The sequence below is a fragment of the Rhinoraja longicauda genome, chromosome 2 (assembly GCF_053455715.1).
Source record: "Rhinoraja longicauda isolate Sanriku21f chromosome 2, sRhiLon1.1, whole genome shotgun sequence".
Classification (NCBI taxonomy): Eukaryota; Metazoa; Chordata; class Chondrichthyes; order Rajiformes; family Arhynchobatidae; genus Rhinoraja; species Rhinoraja longicauda.
This window is the reverse complement of record NC_135954.1, coordinates 2,812,961-2,828,916: the sequence shown is the minus strand read 5'-3', so window position 1 is coordinate 2,828,916 and position 15,956 is coordinate 2,812,961. Positions and strand designations below refer to the sequence as shown.

At 49.8% G+C, this 15,956-nt stretch overlaps 1 protein-coding gene across 1 annotated transcript in view; it reads right to left on the bottom strand.

Annotated features, from left to right (window-relative positions):
• pxdc1b (PX domain containing 1b) overlaps positions 1–15,956 on the bottom strand; it is a 62,197-nt gene that overhangs the window by 6,315 nt on the left and 39,926 nt on the right. Inside the window, exons 4-6 of the mRNA XM_078430085.1 lie at positions 12,644–12,735; positions 11,432–11,549; positions 4,834–4,945 (exon numbers count right to left, since the gene is read on the bottom strand). Of these exons, the coding sequence (XP_078286211.1) occupies positions 4,834–4,945; positions 11,432–11,549; positions 12,644–12,735 (322 nt within the window). The remainder of the gene's footprint in view (positions 1–4,833; positions 4,946–11,431; positions 11,550–12,643; positions 12,736–15,956) is intronic.

Below are 15,956 nucleotides of genomic sequence, written 5' to 3'. Positions count from 1 at the left end.
GGAGTGTTGTGAGCAGTTTTGGGCCCCATATCTGAGGAAGGATGTGCTGGCTCTGGAGAGGGTCCAGAGGAGGTTTACAAGAATGATCCCGGGAATGAGTGGGTTAACATATGATGAGCGTGTGTCGGCACTGGGCCTGTACTCGCTGGAGTTTAGAAGGATAAGGGGGGACCTCATTGAAACTTACTGTATAGTGAGCGGCCTGGATAGAGTGGATGTGGAGAGGATGCTTCCACTAGTGGGAGAGTCTAGGACCAGAGGGCACAGAATTAAAGGATGGTCTTTTAGGAAGGAGATGAGGAGGAATTTCTTTAGTCAGAGGGTAGTGAATCTGTGGGATTCTCTGCCACAGACGGCTGTGGAAGCCAAGTCAGTGGATATTTTAAATTATAAATTATACTAATTCTTGATTAGTGTGGGTGTCAGGGGTTATGGGGAGAAGGCAGGAGAACGGGGTTGGGAGGGAGAGATAGATCAGCCATGATTGAATGGTGGAGTAGACTTGATGGGCCAAATGGCCTAATTCTATCACTTATGACCTTATTGAGTGAACGAGCATTGTTGCAGCTTTATAAATGCAAAACCTGTCTCCTTCGTACATCGACGGCACGGTGGCGCAGCGGTAGAGTCGCTACCTCACAGCGCCGGAGCCGTGGGTTCGATCCTGACCTCGGGTGCTGTCTAATTCCCAATGCAAAGAGTAGGAATAAACGGGTCCTTTTCAGAATGGCAGGCAGTGACTAGTGGGGTACCGCAAGGCTCAGTGCTGGGACCCCAGTTATTTACAGTGTATATTAATGATTTGGACGAGGGAATTGAATGCAACATCTCCAAGTTTGCAGATGACACGAAGCTGGGTGGCAGTGTTAGCTGTGAGGAGGATGCTAGGAGGCTGCAGAGTGACTTGGATAGATTAGGAGAGTGGGCAAATGCATGGCAGATGCAGTATAATGTGGATAAATGTGAGGTTATCCACTTTGGCGGCAAGAACAGGAAAGCAGACTATTACCTGAATGGTGGCAGATTAGGAGAAGGGGAGATGCAACAAGACCTGGGTGTCATGGTGCACCAGTCATTGAAAGTAGGCATGCAGGTTCAGCAGGCAGTGAAGAAAGCGAATGGTATGTTGGCATTCATAGCGAGGGGATTTGAGTATAGGAGCAGGGAGGTTCTGCTGCAGTTGTACAGGGCCTTGGTGAGACCGCACCTGGAGTATTGCGTACTGTTTTGGTCTCCTAATCTGAGGAATGACATTCTAGCCTTAGAGGGAGTACAGAGAAGGTTCACCAGATTGATTCCTGGGATGGCAGGACTTTCATATGAAGAAAGACTGGATAGACTCGGCTTGTACTCGCTGGAATTTACAAGATAGAGGGGGGATCTTATAGAAACTTACAAAATTCTTAAGGGGTTGGACAGGCTAGATGCAGGAAGATTGTTCCCGATGTTGGGGAAGTCCAGAACAAGGGGTCACAGTTTAAGGATAAGGGTGAAGTCTTTTAGGACCGAGATGAGAAAGTTTTTTTCACACACAGAGTGGTGAATCTGTGGAATTCTCTGCCACAGAAGGTAGTTGAGGCCAGTTCATTGGCTATATTTAAGAGGGAGTTAGATGTGGCCCTTGTGGCTAAAGGGATCAGGGGGTATGGAGAGAAGGCAGGTACAGGATACTGAGTTGGATGATCAGCCGTGATCACATTGAATGGCGGTGCAGGCTCGAAGGGCCGAATGGCCTACTCCTGCACCTATTTTCTATGTTTCTATGTTTCTATGTGCGTGCGCGCGCGCGGGGTTTGCACGTTCTCCCCTGTGATTGTGTGGGTTTTCTCCGGGCGCTCCGGTTTCCTCCCACACCCCAAGGACGTGCGGGTTTGTAGATCAATTGGGCCTCTCTAAAAATTGTCCCCAGTGTGTGGACGAGAAAGTGGGACAACATAGAGCTCGTGTGAACAGGCGATCGCTGGTCGCCAGGGACTCATTACATTGAAACATAGAAACATAGAAAATAGGTGCAGGAGTAGGCCATTCGGCCCTTCGAGCCTGCACCGCCATTCAATATGATCATGGCTGATCATCCAACTCAGTATCCCGTACCTGCCTTCTCTCCATACCCCCTGATCCCTTTAGCCACAAGGGCCACATCTAACTCCCTCTTAAATATAGCCAATGAACTGGCCTCAACTACCTTCTGTGGCAGAGAATTCCACAGATTCACCACTCTCTGTGTGAAAAAAACTTTCTCATCTCAGTCCTAAAAGACTTCCCCCTTATCCTTAAACTGTGACCCCTTGTTCTGGACTTCCCCAACATCGGGAACAATCTTCCTGCATCTAGCCTGTCCAACCCCTTAAGAATTTTGTAAGTTTCTATAAGATCCCCCCTCAATCTTCTAAATTCCAGCGAGCTAATTCTAAATTACATTAGCCTTCAGGGATACAGCGTGAAAACAGGCCCTTCGGCCCACTGAGTCCGCGCTGACCAAAAATCCCTCGCACACCAGTTCCATCCTTAACATACGAGGAACAATACACAGAATTCAATTAACATACAAACCTGTATATCTTTGGAGTGTGGGAGGAAACCAGAGCGCCCGGAGAAAACCCACGTGGGTCACATGGAGAACGTGCAAACTCCGTACAGACAGCACCCGTAGTGGCAGTGGAGACCAATTCTCTGAATGCATTCAAGAGAGAGCTAGATAGAGCTCTTAAGGATGTGGATGGAGTCGATGGAAGGGAGGTTGGTTTGTGGCTGCGTCCACAATTCTCTGCAAGTCACCATGGCAAGAGGGTGATTTGTCAGATTAGTCACGGCTCAGGAACACAGTTGACAGTTCTGTGGAAGATGAGGTGACCTGTGGAACAGGAATAGTACTGACTGACCCTCACTGGGCAATGGACCATCACACTCTGTCCAAATGATAGACTGAAGCAATTAGTTTAGTTTCAGTTTAGTTTAGTTTAGTTTAGAGATACAGCGCGGAAACAGGCCCTTCGGCCCACCGGGTCCGCGCCGCCCAGCGATCCCCGCACACTAACACTATCCTACACACACTAGGGACAATTTTTACATTTACCCAGTCAATTAACCTACAAACCTGCACGTCTTTGGACTGTGGGAGAAAACCGAAGATCTCGGAGAAAACCCACGCAGGCCACGGGAGAACGTGCAAACTCCATACAGACGGCGCCCGTAGTCGGGATCGAACCTGAGTCTCCGGCGCTGCATTTGCTGTAAGGCAGCAACTCTACCGCTGCGCCACCGTGCCGTCACTGGTCTCCACTGCCCTCTGTGGCAGAGAACTCCACAAATTTACAACAAATTCTCTGGGTGAAAATGTTTCTTCTCACCTCAGTTTTAAATGGCCTCCCCTTTATTCTTAGACTGTGTGGGCCCTGGTTCTGGACTCCCCCAACATTAGGAACATTTTTCCTGCATCTAGCTTGTCCAGTCCTTTTATAGTTTTATACATAACATAACATAACATAACATAACAACACTTTATTGTCACTCGGCACAACACCGAGCGAAATTTCAGCAGTCACACAAAATACAGCAAAAAGAAAAGAACACAGGACACCCGACCCCAACACAAACATCCATCACAGTGACTCCAAACACCCCCTCACTGTGATGGAGGCAACAAAACTTCCCCTCTCTTCCCCCCGCACCCACGGACAGGCAGCTCGACCCCTACCGAGGCAAACGACACGCACAGCCCCCGCAAGGGGATGGAAGGCCCCCCGGCCGAGCCGCCCCGGGCACCGAAACGTCCCGCGGCCGCACCGGGCGATGTTAAGTCCAACGGCCGAGCCGCACCGGGCACTGAAACGTCCCGCGGCCGAACAGCGCTGACGATGTTAAGTCCAGCGGCCAAGCCGCACCGGGCACTGAAACGTCCCGCGGCCACACCGGGCGATGTTAAGTCCAGCGGCCAAGCCGCATCGGGCATTGAAACGTCCCGCGGCCGAGCCGCACCGGGCATTGAAACGTCCCGCGGCCGAGCCGCACCGGGCATTGAAACGTCCCGCGGCCGAGCCGCACCGGGCACTGAAACGTCCCGCGGCCACACCGGGCACTGAAACGTCCCGCGGCCGCACCGGGCGATGTTAAGTCCAGCGGCCGAGCCGCACCGGGCACTGAAACGTCCCGCGGCCGAGCCGCACCGGGCACTGAAACGTCCCGCGGCCGCACCGGGCGATGTTAAGTCCAGCGGCCGAGCCACACCGGGCACTGAAACGTCCCGCGGCCGAGCTGCGCCGGCAATGTTAAGGCCCGCAGCCGAGCCGCACCGGGCACTGAAACGTCCCGCAGCCGAGCTGCGCCGGCAATGTTAAGGCCCGCAGCCGAGCCGCGCCCCGGGGAAGAGACCTAATAAAATAAAGGTTTCCCCCCGCCCCACCCCCCCACCCCACCCCACACCCCCACCACACACCCCCACCACACATACACAGCCAAAAACAGAAACAAAAACCATCCCAACACCGACACAAACAAAAAAAAAGAAAAAAAGACAACAGACTGCCAGAGAGCCGCAGCCGTTAGGCGCAGCCAACTCCTCCCATGACTTCTCTCTGTAAGAAGTTAGATGCAGGAAAATTTCTCAGCGACGCGCCGAGATCCACTACGATTCATCGAAGACTCCTCACGATCACGCCCGCGACACCCCGGCCAACGTTCGGTGACAGCCTAGTCGCCGGCAGTCGCCTAAGTGGGACAGGCCCTTTAGTGTGCGGGGATCGCTGGTCGGCGCGGGCCCGGTGGGCTGAATCGGCCTGTTACTGCGCTGTATCTGTAAACTAAACTAAAACTACATAGCGGGGATGTGCTCACAGTCTATCGGCGGCATCGGCAGCCGGCTGCGTGTCCGTGGCTGCGGCAATCTCCTGGTCAATCACCAGCGTCTCCGTGTTGGCCAGGCAGAATCCGTTGGAACGCATGATTTCTGTGGAGATAATTGGTTCAGTTCAGTTCAACGTCACGTGTGCTGAGGTACAGTGAAAACCCGTTGTTGCGTGCTAACCAGTCAGCGGAAAGGCAACAGACAATAGGTGCAGGAGGAGGCCATTCAGCCCTTCGAGCCAGCACCACCATTCAATGTGATCATGGCTGATAATCCACAATCAATACCCCATTCCTGCCTTCTCCCCATACCCACTGACTCCGCTATCCTTAAGAGCTCTATCTAGCTCTCTCTTGAAAGCATTCAGAGAATTGGCCTCCACTGCCTTCTGAGGCAGAGAATTCCACAGATTCACAACTCTGAGTGGAAAAGTTTCTCCTCATCTCCGTTCTAAATGGCCTACCCCTTATTCTTAAACTGTGGCTTAAATTGAATTAACTGGGTTAACCTTGAGATAACAAAATCAAATAACTGCGAGATTCAGAATCTCTGGGGTGTATTTGTAAAGCAGTAATTAATATTCTGCATGGATGACTTGGTTCGGGATTCTGCCACTAGAGAAAATAGATTCTCTGCGTCCTTAAACCTTTTATCGTGTTATTTAACTCCCGTATGGCAAGAAATGTAATCCTTTGATTCCCAAGCCATTCAAGTGGAAAGAATATTTCTTAAAGATTGTGACAAAAATATAAATATTGTACTTTTATCAAAGACTGACTGTCACTTCATTCAGAAGCATTATATTCCAGACCACAGTCATACAGTTCCTATACCTTCTTTAGGTTAGTTTTAGTTTAGTTTAGAGATACAGCGCAGAAACAGGCCCTTCGGCCCACCGGGTCCGCGCCGACCAGCGATCCCCGCACACTAACATTATCCTACACCCACTTGGACTCTGGACTCCCCCAACATTGGGAACATGTTTCCTGCCTCTAGCGTGTCCAATCCCTTAATAATCTTATATGTTTCAATAAGATCCCCTCTCATCCATCTAAATTCCAGCGTATACAAGCCCAGTCGCTCCAGTCTTTCAACATATGACAGTCCCGCCATCCCGGGAATTAACCTGGTGAACCTACGCTGCACGCCCTCAATACATGATTGCCATCGAGATGTCCACAGTGAACAAATACATTGTCACGGTGGCACAGCGGTAGAGTTGCTGCCTTACAGCGAATGCAGCGCCGGAGACCCGGGTTCCATCCCGACTACGGGCGCTGTCTGTACGGTGTTTGTAGGTTCTCCCCGTGACCTGCGTGGGTTTTCTCCGAGATCTTCGGTTTCCTCCCACACTCAAAAGACGTGCCGGTTTGTAGGTTAATTGGCTTGGTAAATGTAAATTGTCCCTAGTGTGTGTAGGATAGTGTTAGTGTGCGGGGATCGCTGGGCGGCGTGGACCCGGTGGGCCGAAGGGCCTGTTTCCGTTCTGTATCTCTAAACTAAACTAAATATATACACACATAGAATTTTTGTTCTTGCTTATTATATTATTTACAATGTTTACATATTCTGCTGTGATGCTGCACGTAAGAATTTCATTGTTCTGTCCGGGACATCGATACACTAAAACTCTCGTTTATTTGTTTGTTTGTTCCTGAACTACAGCCAAAACGGTACACGACACCGCGACAAGTTTAGTCCCACCTTACTCACCGTCGTCCCTTTGGTGCTAATGGAAGATGTTTCATTGAAATCGGTGTTATATTTTTCAAGTTATTCACATTTTAAAGTTTAAATCTATCTCCTAGGGAGGGAGGGGGGGAAGGGGTGGAGGGAGGGAAGGGGGGAGGATATGAGGTGGGGGGGAGGGGAAGGGGGAGTGGAGGGGGAGGGGAGGGAGAGAGGGAGGGAGAGAGGGAGGGGGCAGGGGGAGGGGGAGGGGGTGAGGAGAGGGTGCTACACCAATGCAGGAGAGGTTTGGGCCCAACTTGGTCTAGTTTGACAATAAAACACTCTTGACTATTGAGTGTTCCATTGAAGTGCAGTTCCACACTGCTCTCCACAGTGACACCGTGCTGGCACATGCACGCCTGGTACAGCAGGTGGCAGTGCTGAGCCAGGCTAAGACACAGAGTGCTGGAGTAACTCAGCGGGTCAGGCAGCATCTGTGGAGAACATGGATAGGTGACGTTTCACAGAGTGCTGGAGTAATTCAGCGGGTCATGCAGCATCTGTGGAGAACATGGATAGGTGACGTTTCACAGAGTGCTGGAGTAACTCAGCGGGTCAGGCAGCATTTCTCACCATCCTCTGTGTGGAAAATAAAAGCCCCTCAAGTTCCTAAGAAATCTTTCACCCCTCACCTTAAACTTATCACCTCTGGTCCTCGATTCCCCTACTCTGGGCAAGAGACTCTGTGCATCTACCCGATCTATTCCCCTCATGATTTTGTGCACTGCTACGAGACTTTGTACACCTCCTCCTCCTGCATTATAAGGAATGTAGTCCCAGCCTGCTCAGCCTCCTCCTACAGCTCAGGCCCTCGAGTCCTGGCAACATCCTCGTTAATCCTCTCTACACCCTCTCCAATTTAATAAACTTCATGAACCTGGGGATGATCCAGTTCAGTAAATACCTTAAATTCCACTGACATTTTTCACATGTTTTGCTGAGGAGTACTGGAACTTGCTCATTAGTCAAACTCATCTGACCTTGTTCTCACCCCGAGAGGCTTAGAACATAGAACACACAGCACAGAAACAGGCCCTTCGGCCCACATTGTCCATGCCGATCATAATGCCAAGATGAACTAATCTCCTCTCCCTGCATGTGATCCATATCCCTCCATCCCCTGCATATCCATGTGTCTGTGTAAAATGCTCTGAAACACCACTATCATATCTAGGGTTGCCAACTGTCCCGTATTAGCCGGGTCATCTCATATTTTGGAATAAATTGGTTTGACCAGTATAGGACCGCCCTTGTCCTGTATTAAGCCCAGGGGGCGCTGTAGGCCCGGACGCTGTAGGCCCGGACACAGTAGGCCCGGACAGTGTAGGCCCGGACAGTGTGGGCCCGGACAGTGTGGGCCCGGACTGTGTGGGCTCGGACAGTGTGGGCCGGACAGTGTGGGCCCCGACAGTGTACGCCCCGACCGTGTAGGGCCCGGACAGTGGAGGCCCCGGACAGTGTGGGCCCGGACAGTGTGGGCCCGGACAGTGTGGGCCCGGACAGTGTGGGCCCGGACAGTGTAGGCCCCGGACAGTGTAGGCCCCGGACAGTGTAGGCCCGGACAGTGTAGGCCCGGACAGTGTAGGCCCGGGCGCCGCCTCACGGAGGTTGCGTAGCAACCTGTCTCCCGGCCCGGGTGGCCACCATTGGTGGAGCGGGAGCAGGTGGCCGCTGGCTAGGTGAGGTCACGAGGGGCGGTGACGTCACCTTGTCCCTTATTTGGGAATGAGATAGTTGGCACCCCTAATCGTATCTGCCTCCACCAGCACCCGTGGCAGCGCGTTCCAGGGACCCACCACCCTGTGTAAAAAAAACACCTCCATTAAATTTCCCCCTCTCACCCGAAATCTATGCCCTCTAGTATTTGACATTCCCACCCTGGGGAAAGGTTCCGGCTGCCGACCTTTCCTATGCCTCTCATAATTTCATGTCAAGGATGTTTTATTATCACGTGTCCCAGATAGAACAACGACATTCTTAAGGGCCTGTCCCACTTTGGCGATTATTTAGGTGACTGCCGGAGACTGTCAAAGTCGTAGCAGATCGCCGACATTTTATTTGACCCCACGACAATGCCGAGTCAGGTCGATACAAGTCACTTTTTTTGTGAAACTAGCACCTGGCTAAGAGATTACACAATCTTTCGGAAACATCGCGGAAATTCCCACGCTGTCAATGCTTCTCCGGCATCCTAATTTTCGCTGAAATCACTGACAAGTCGGTAAGTACTTGAGAGTTTTGAAATATAACATCTTGCCCGGGTTACTTGAAAACCAAGCTTCACGGTATCAAGGAATAAACTGGATTGACTTCCAGTTTACTAATAGCAGCATTAAGAAATTTAATTTTAAACGTGGTTAAATGGATTTTTGTGCAGAGCGTGGGCATTCTTGGAAAGTGTACGGGAGATGCATATCTGGTTTCTGGGTTGCATATCTGGGTTGGGAGCCCACTTTAAATGTAATCGCTGATGGCCATAAACATCGCGAAAATCCCCACGCTTACCTGACCGTCAAACTGTCGCCTCCAATCTACCCGTCAAATGTTCTGACGGTAAATAAATTGGTTAAACACAAGTATTTTATGGTATCTTCAAATGCCTTCTCTTAATTTAATATTAGGTGCTTCTAAATGCATCTGCGACAACCTAGCAAACCTGGGGACAGCGTGCGACAGACAGCGCCCGCAATAAGCTACGATACCTGGCGATAAGCCAGCTGTCGCCCAGAAATGTCACTCCGGTTGATTTCTCAGCGACGCGCCGAGACCCGCTACGAGATTCATTGAAGACTCCTCACGATCACGCCCGCGACACCCCAGCAAACGTTCAGCCTAGTCACCGGCAGTCGCCGTAACATCGCCAAACTGGGACAGACCCTTCACTTGCAGCAGCAGCACAACAAATTATGGAGACATACTACACTTTAAACACCGAGCGAGAAAAAGTTTTTAAGCTTTTTAAAATGTTTGAAAGAGAAAAACTTTAAAAAAAAAGTTTTTAAAGAGTTAATGCTTTAACTTTGAAGAAAGTTAAAAGGTAAAAAAACTTTAAACTTTATAACAGTTAAAGTTTAAAAACATAAAAAAATGTTTTTTTAAAAACATATAAAAAGTTTATATAGATATATAAACTATGTAAGTTATCTCAATAGGGCAGTCACGGTGGTGCAGCGGTAGAGTTGCTGCCTTACAGCGAATGCAGCGCCGGAGGCCCGGGTTCCATCCCGACTACGGGCGCCGTCTGTATGGAGTTTGTACGTTCTCCCCGTGACCTGCGTGGATTTTCTCCGAGATCTTCGGTTTCCTCCCACACTCCAAAGGCGTGCAGGTTTGTAGGTTAATTAGCTTGGTAAATGTAAATGTAAAAATCTGAAGAAGGGTCGAGACCCGAAACGTCACCCATTCCTTCTCTCCAGAGATGCTGCCTGACCCGCTGAGTTACTCCAGCACTCTGTGTCTTAGCCTGGCTCAGCACTGCCACCTGCTGTACCAGGCGTGCAAGTGCCAGCAAGGTGTCACTGTGGAGAGGAGTGTGGAACGGCACTTCAATAGAACACTCAATAGTCAAGATAGACACAAAATGCTGGAGTAACTCAGCGGGACATGCAGTATCTCTGAATAGAAGGAATGGGTGACGTTTCAGGTTGAGACACGAAGAACAGTCTTGACCCAAAACGTCACCCATTCCTCTCTCTAGAAACATAGTAAATAGGTGCAGGAGGAGGCCATTCGTCCCTTCGAGCCAGCACCGCCATTCAATATGATCACGGCTGATCATCCACAATCAGTACCACGCTCCGGCTTTTTCCCCATATCCCTTGATTCCTTGAGCCCCAACTCTCTCTTGAAAACTTAGAGATGCTGCCTGACCCGCTGAGTTACTCCAGCACTCTGTGAAACGTCACCTATCCATGTTCTCCACAGATGCTGCCTGACCCGCTGAGTTACTCCAGCACTCTGTGAAACGTCACCTATCCATGTTCTCCACAGATGCTGCCTGACCCGTTGAGTTACTCCAGCATTTTGTGTCCATCTTTGATTTAAACCAGTATCTGCAGTTCATTCCTACTCAAGAGTCAAGAGTGTTTTATTGTCGTGTGTCCCAGGCACAACAATGACATTCTTTCTTGCAGCAGCACAACAGAATTTGTAAACATAGCCCACTGTTAACAATATAAACAACGAGAATAAAACTTCAGTGCGTGTGTATATTTAGTGAAACTTAGTCAGTGTCATAGAGTGATACAGTGTGGAAACAGGCCCTTTGGCCCAACTCACCCACACCGGCCAACAATGTCCCAGCTAACCTAGTCCCACCTGCCTGCGCTTGGTCCATAACCCTCCAAACCTGTCTTATCCATGTACCTGTTCAACTATTTCTTAAGCGTTAGGATAAGCCCAGCCTCAACTACCTCCTCTGGCAGCTTGTTCCATACACCCACCACCCTCTGTGTGAAAAGGTTACCCTCAGATTCCTATTAAATCTTTTCCCCTTCACCTTGAACCTATGTCCTCCGGTCCTCGATTTCCCTACTCTGGACAAGAGACGCTGTGCATCTACCCGATCTATTCCTCTCATGGTTTTGTACACCTCTATAAGATCTCCCCTCATCCTCCTGCGCTCCTTGGAATAGAGACCCAGCCTGCTCAACCTCTCCCTGTAGCTCACACACTCTAGTCCTGGCAATGTCCTCGTAAATCCTCTCTGAACCCTTTCGAGCTTGACGATATCTTTCCAGTAAGTTGGTGCCCAGAACTGAGCACAATATTCTAAATGCGGTCTCACCAACGTCTTGTACAACTGCAACATGACCTCCCAACCTCTACACTCAATACTCTGACTGTGGCTTCGCTCACCTGAGATCCTGGCGGGGGTTTGGTAGGCCGTGGGAACGACGTGATCGTGGTCATCCTTCAAGACCTGGTCAATGGATGACCGTTCAAAGAAGGTCAGGACAATCTCTGACCTGGAGTACTGGGTGACAAGAGGGAGACAGGAGGGAGAGTGAGAGACGTAAACCACACCAGTCCTTGGGCTTTGTGGAACGTATCACAGTTCCGTTCAGTTCCGTGCGGCCGGCACGGTGATGCAGCGGGTAGAACCGCTGCCTCACAGCGCCAGAGACCCGGGTTCCATCCCGACCGCGGGAGCTGTCTGTACGGAGTTTGCACCTTCTCTCCACGTGACCTGCGTGACCTCCGAGATCTAGAGAGAGCTAGATAGAGCTCTTAAGGATAGCGGAGTCAGGGGGTACGGGGAGAAGGCAGGAACGGGGTACTGATTGAGAATGATCAGCCATGATCACATTGAATGGCGGTGCGTACTGGCTCGAAGGGCCGAATGGCCTCCTCCTGCACCTGTTGTCTATTGTCTATCTCAGGTTTCCTCCCACACTCCAAAGACATACAGATTTGTCGGTTAATTGGCTTGGTGCCAATGTAAAAACTGTCCCTAGTGTGTATAGGGTAGTGTTAATGTGCGGGGATCGTTCGTCAGTACAGACTCAGTGGGCCGAAGGGCCTGTTTCCACATTCTATGACTATGACACGATGATGCTATGACTCGATCATAAGATCATAAGTGACAGGAGCAGAATTAGGCCATTCGGCCCATCGAGTCTACTCCGCCATTCAATCATGGCTGATCTATCTTTCCCTCCTAACCCCATTCTCCTGCCCTATAACGTATGATAATATAGAATCATAAAAAATAGGTGCAGGAGTAGGCCATTCGGCCCTTCGAGCCAGCACCGTCATTCAATATGATCATGGCTGATCATTTTCAATCAGTACCCCGTTCCTGCTATCTCCCCATATCCCTTGATTCCCTTAGCTCCAAGAGCTAAATCTAACTCTCTCTTGAAAACATCCAGTGAATTGGCCTCCACTGCCTTCTGTGGCAGAGAATTCCATGGATTCACAACTCTCTGGGTGGAAACGTTTTTCCTCATCTCAGTCCCAAATGGCCCACCCCTAATTGTTAAACTGTGTGACCCCCTGGTTCTGGACTCCCCCAACAAGGGGAACATTGTTCCCTGCATCTAGATGTGACTCTTTGATGATACTTACTTTGCAAGGCAAGCCAATTATAATCTTCAGCAACTTCTCAATTTCATTCAGTCTTGTTTCAATGTCAGGAGCCTCTTTCACTGCGACTAAACCTGGGAAAGACAGAGTTAACAGAACAGTTACCAACCTCCACATGGCACAGGGAGACTGGGGCAGTGGGGGTGTGTGGATCACGTGCAGGCAGAGGCGTTAGTTTATCTTGGTGTTATGTTTGGTACGGACATGGTAGGTCGAAGGACCCCTTCCTGTGCTGCACTTTTCTATCGAGAAACAAGGAGCTACAGATGCAGGTTTACAAATAATGACAAATGTGCCGGAGTAACTCAGCGGGTCAGGCAGCATCTCTGGAGAACATGGATGGGTGACGTTTCACAGAGTACTGGAGTAACTCAGCGGGTCAGGCAGCATCTGTGGAGAAAATGGATGGGTGACGTTTCACAGAGTGCTGGAGTAACTCAGCGGGTCAGGCAGCATCTCTGGGGAACATGGTTAGGTGACGCCTCAATTCCTTAGAAGGTTTATGAAGTTCGGCATGTCCCCATCAACTCTCACCAACTTCTACAGATGCACCAGAGAAAGCATTTTATCAGGATGCATCACAGCTTGGTTTGGGAACAGCTCCATCCAAGACCGCAAGAAATTGCAGTGAATTGTGGACGCAGCCCAGACCATCACACAAACCAACCTCCCTTCCATTGACTCCATCTACACCTCACGCTGCCTCGGCAAGGCCAGCAGCATAATCAAGGACCAGTCTCACCCCGGCCACTCCCTCTTCTCCCCTCTCCCATCGGGCAAGAGGTACAGAAGTGTGAAAATGCACACCTCCAGATTCAGGGACAGTTTCTCCCCAGCTGTTATCAGGCAACTGAACCATAGAAACATTGAAAATCGGTGTCGGAGGAGGCCATTTGGCCCTTCGAGCCAGCACCGTCATTCATTGTGATCATGGCTGACCATCCACAATCAGTAACCCGTGCCTGCCTTCTCCCCATAACCCTTGATTCCACTAGCCCCTAGAGCTCTATCAAACTCTCCTTTAAATTCATCCAGTGAATTGGCCTCCACTCTCTGGGTGAAAAAGTCTTTTCTCACCTCAGTTTTAAATGGCCTCCCCTTTATTCTTAGACTGTGTGGCCCCTGGTTCTGGACTCCCCCAACATTGGGAACATTTTTCCTGCATCTAGCTTGTCCAGTCTCTGGACAATTTTATACGTCTCTACAAGATCCCCTCTCATCCTTCTAAACTCCAGTGAATAAATCATGAAATCGCCCTGCTTTAGGAAGGATATCACTAAGCTGGAAAGAGTGTAGAGAGGATTTTACTTTACTTTTTACTTTTGAGATACAGCGCGGAAACAGGCCCTTCGGCCCACCGAGTCCGTGCCAAGCAGCGATCACCCAGCTCACAAGCACTATCCTACACACACAAGCAAAGAGTGGGGATAAATGGGTCCCTTTCAGAATGGCAGGCAGTGACTAGTGGGGTACCGCAAGTCTCGGTGTTGGAACCGCAGCTATTTACAATATACATTAATGACTTGGATGAAGGGATTAAAAGTACCATTAGCAAATTTGCCGATGATACAAAGCTAGGTGGCAGTGTGAACTGTGAGGAAGATGCTATGAGGTTGCAGGGTGACTTGGACAGGTTGTGTGAGTGGGCGGATGCATGGCAGATGCAGTTTAATGTGGATAAGTGTGAGGTTATCCACTTTGGTGGTAAGAATAGGAAGGCAGATTATTATTTGAATGGTGTCAAGTTAGGAACAGGGGACGTACAACGTGATCTGGGTGTCCTAGTGCATCAGTCACTGAAAGGAAGCATGCAGGTACAGCAGGCAGTGAAGAAAGCCAATGGAATGTTGGCCTTCATAACAAGAGGAGATGAGTATAGGAGCAAAGAGGTCCTTCTGCAGTTGTACAGGGCCCTAGTGAGGCCGCACCTGGAGTACTGTGTGCAGTTTTGGTCTCCAAATTTGAGGAAGGATATTCTTGCTATTGAGGGCGTGCAGCGTAGGTTTACTAGGTTAATTCCCGGAATGGCGGGACTGTCATATGTTGAAAGACTGGAGCGACTAGGTTTGTATACACTGGAATTTAGAAGGTTGAGAGGGGATCTTATCGAAACGTATAAGATTATTAAGGGGTTGGACATGTTAGAGGCAGGAAACATGTTCCCAATGTTGGGGGAGTCCAGAACCAGGGGCCACAGTTTAAGAATAAGGGGTAGGCCATTTAGAACTGAGATGAGGAAAAACTTTTTTAGTCAGAGAGTTGTGAATCTGTGGAATTCTCTGCCTCAGAGGGCAGTGGAGGCCAATTCTCTGAATACATTCAAGAGAGAGCTAGATAGAGCTCTTAAGGATAGCGGAGTCAGGGGGTATGGGGAGAAAGCAGGAACAGGGTACTGATTGAGAATGATCAGCCATGATCACATTGAATGGCGGTGCTGGCTCGAAGGGCCGAATGGCCTACTCCTGCACCTATTGTCTATTGTCTATTGTCTATACTGGGGACAATTTACACTTATACCAAGCCAATTAACCTACAAACGATCCCCGCACACTAACACTATCCTACACCCACTAGGGACAATTTACATTTATACCAAAACCAATTAACCTACAAATCTGCACGTCTTTGGAGTGTGGGAGGAAACCGGAGATCTCGGAGAAAACCCACGCAGGTCACATAGAAACAGAGAAAATAGGTGCAGGAGTAGGCCATTGGGCCCTTCGAGCCTGCTCCGCTCGAAGGGCCGAACGTTTACGGGGGGAGAATGTACAAACTCCGTACAGACAGCGCCCGTAGTCGGGATGGAACCCGGGTCTCTGGCGCTGTGAGGCAGCAACTCTACCGCTGCGCCACTTGTCGTATTGAGTGGAGCAATGACATCATCGGACTTTATGAGTCACTGCTGAAGAATGTTGTTCACATTAAGAAACAGCTGGCTTGCCGTCTGCTGGACTGTGTTGCAAGACCGACAGACAGCGGCCTTCCTCAGTCTAAACGTCTTGCAGCAGGTTACTTGTGCTCTTTAAGCAAGAGGCAGCACTTGTGATCGTTCGTGTAAGTTATGGTAGTCCCAGCCTCAGCTACCTCCTCCTCCGACAGCTCGTTGCACACGCCCACCACCCACTGTGCGAAAAAGCTGGCCCTCAGATTCCGAGTAAATCTTTCTCCTCTCACTGGCATATGAGGAAAGATTGGAAAGACTGGGCTCGTATTCACTGGAGTTTAGAAGGATGAGAGGAAATCTGATAGAGACGGATAAAATTATTAAATTTCTGGACAAGCTAGATGCAGGAAA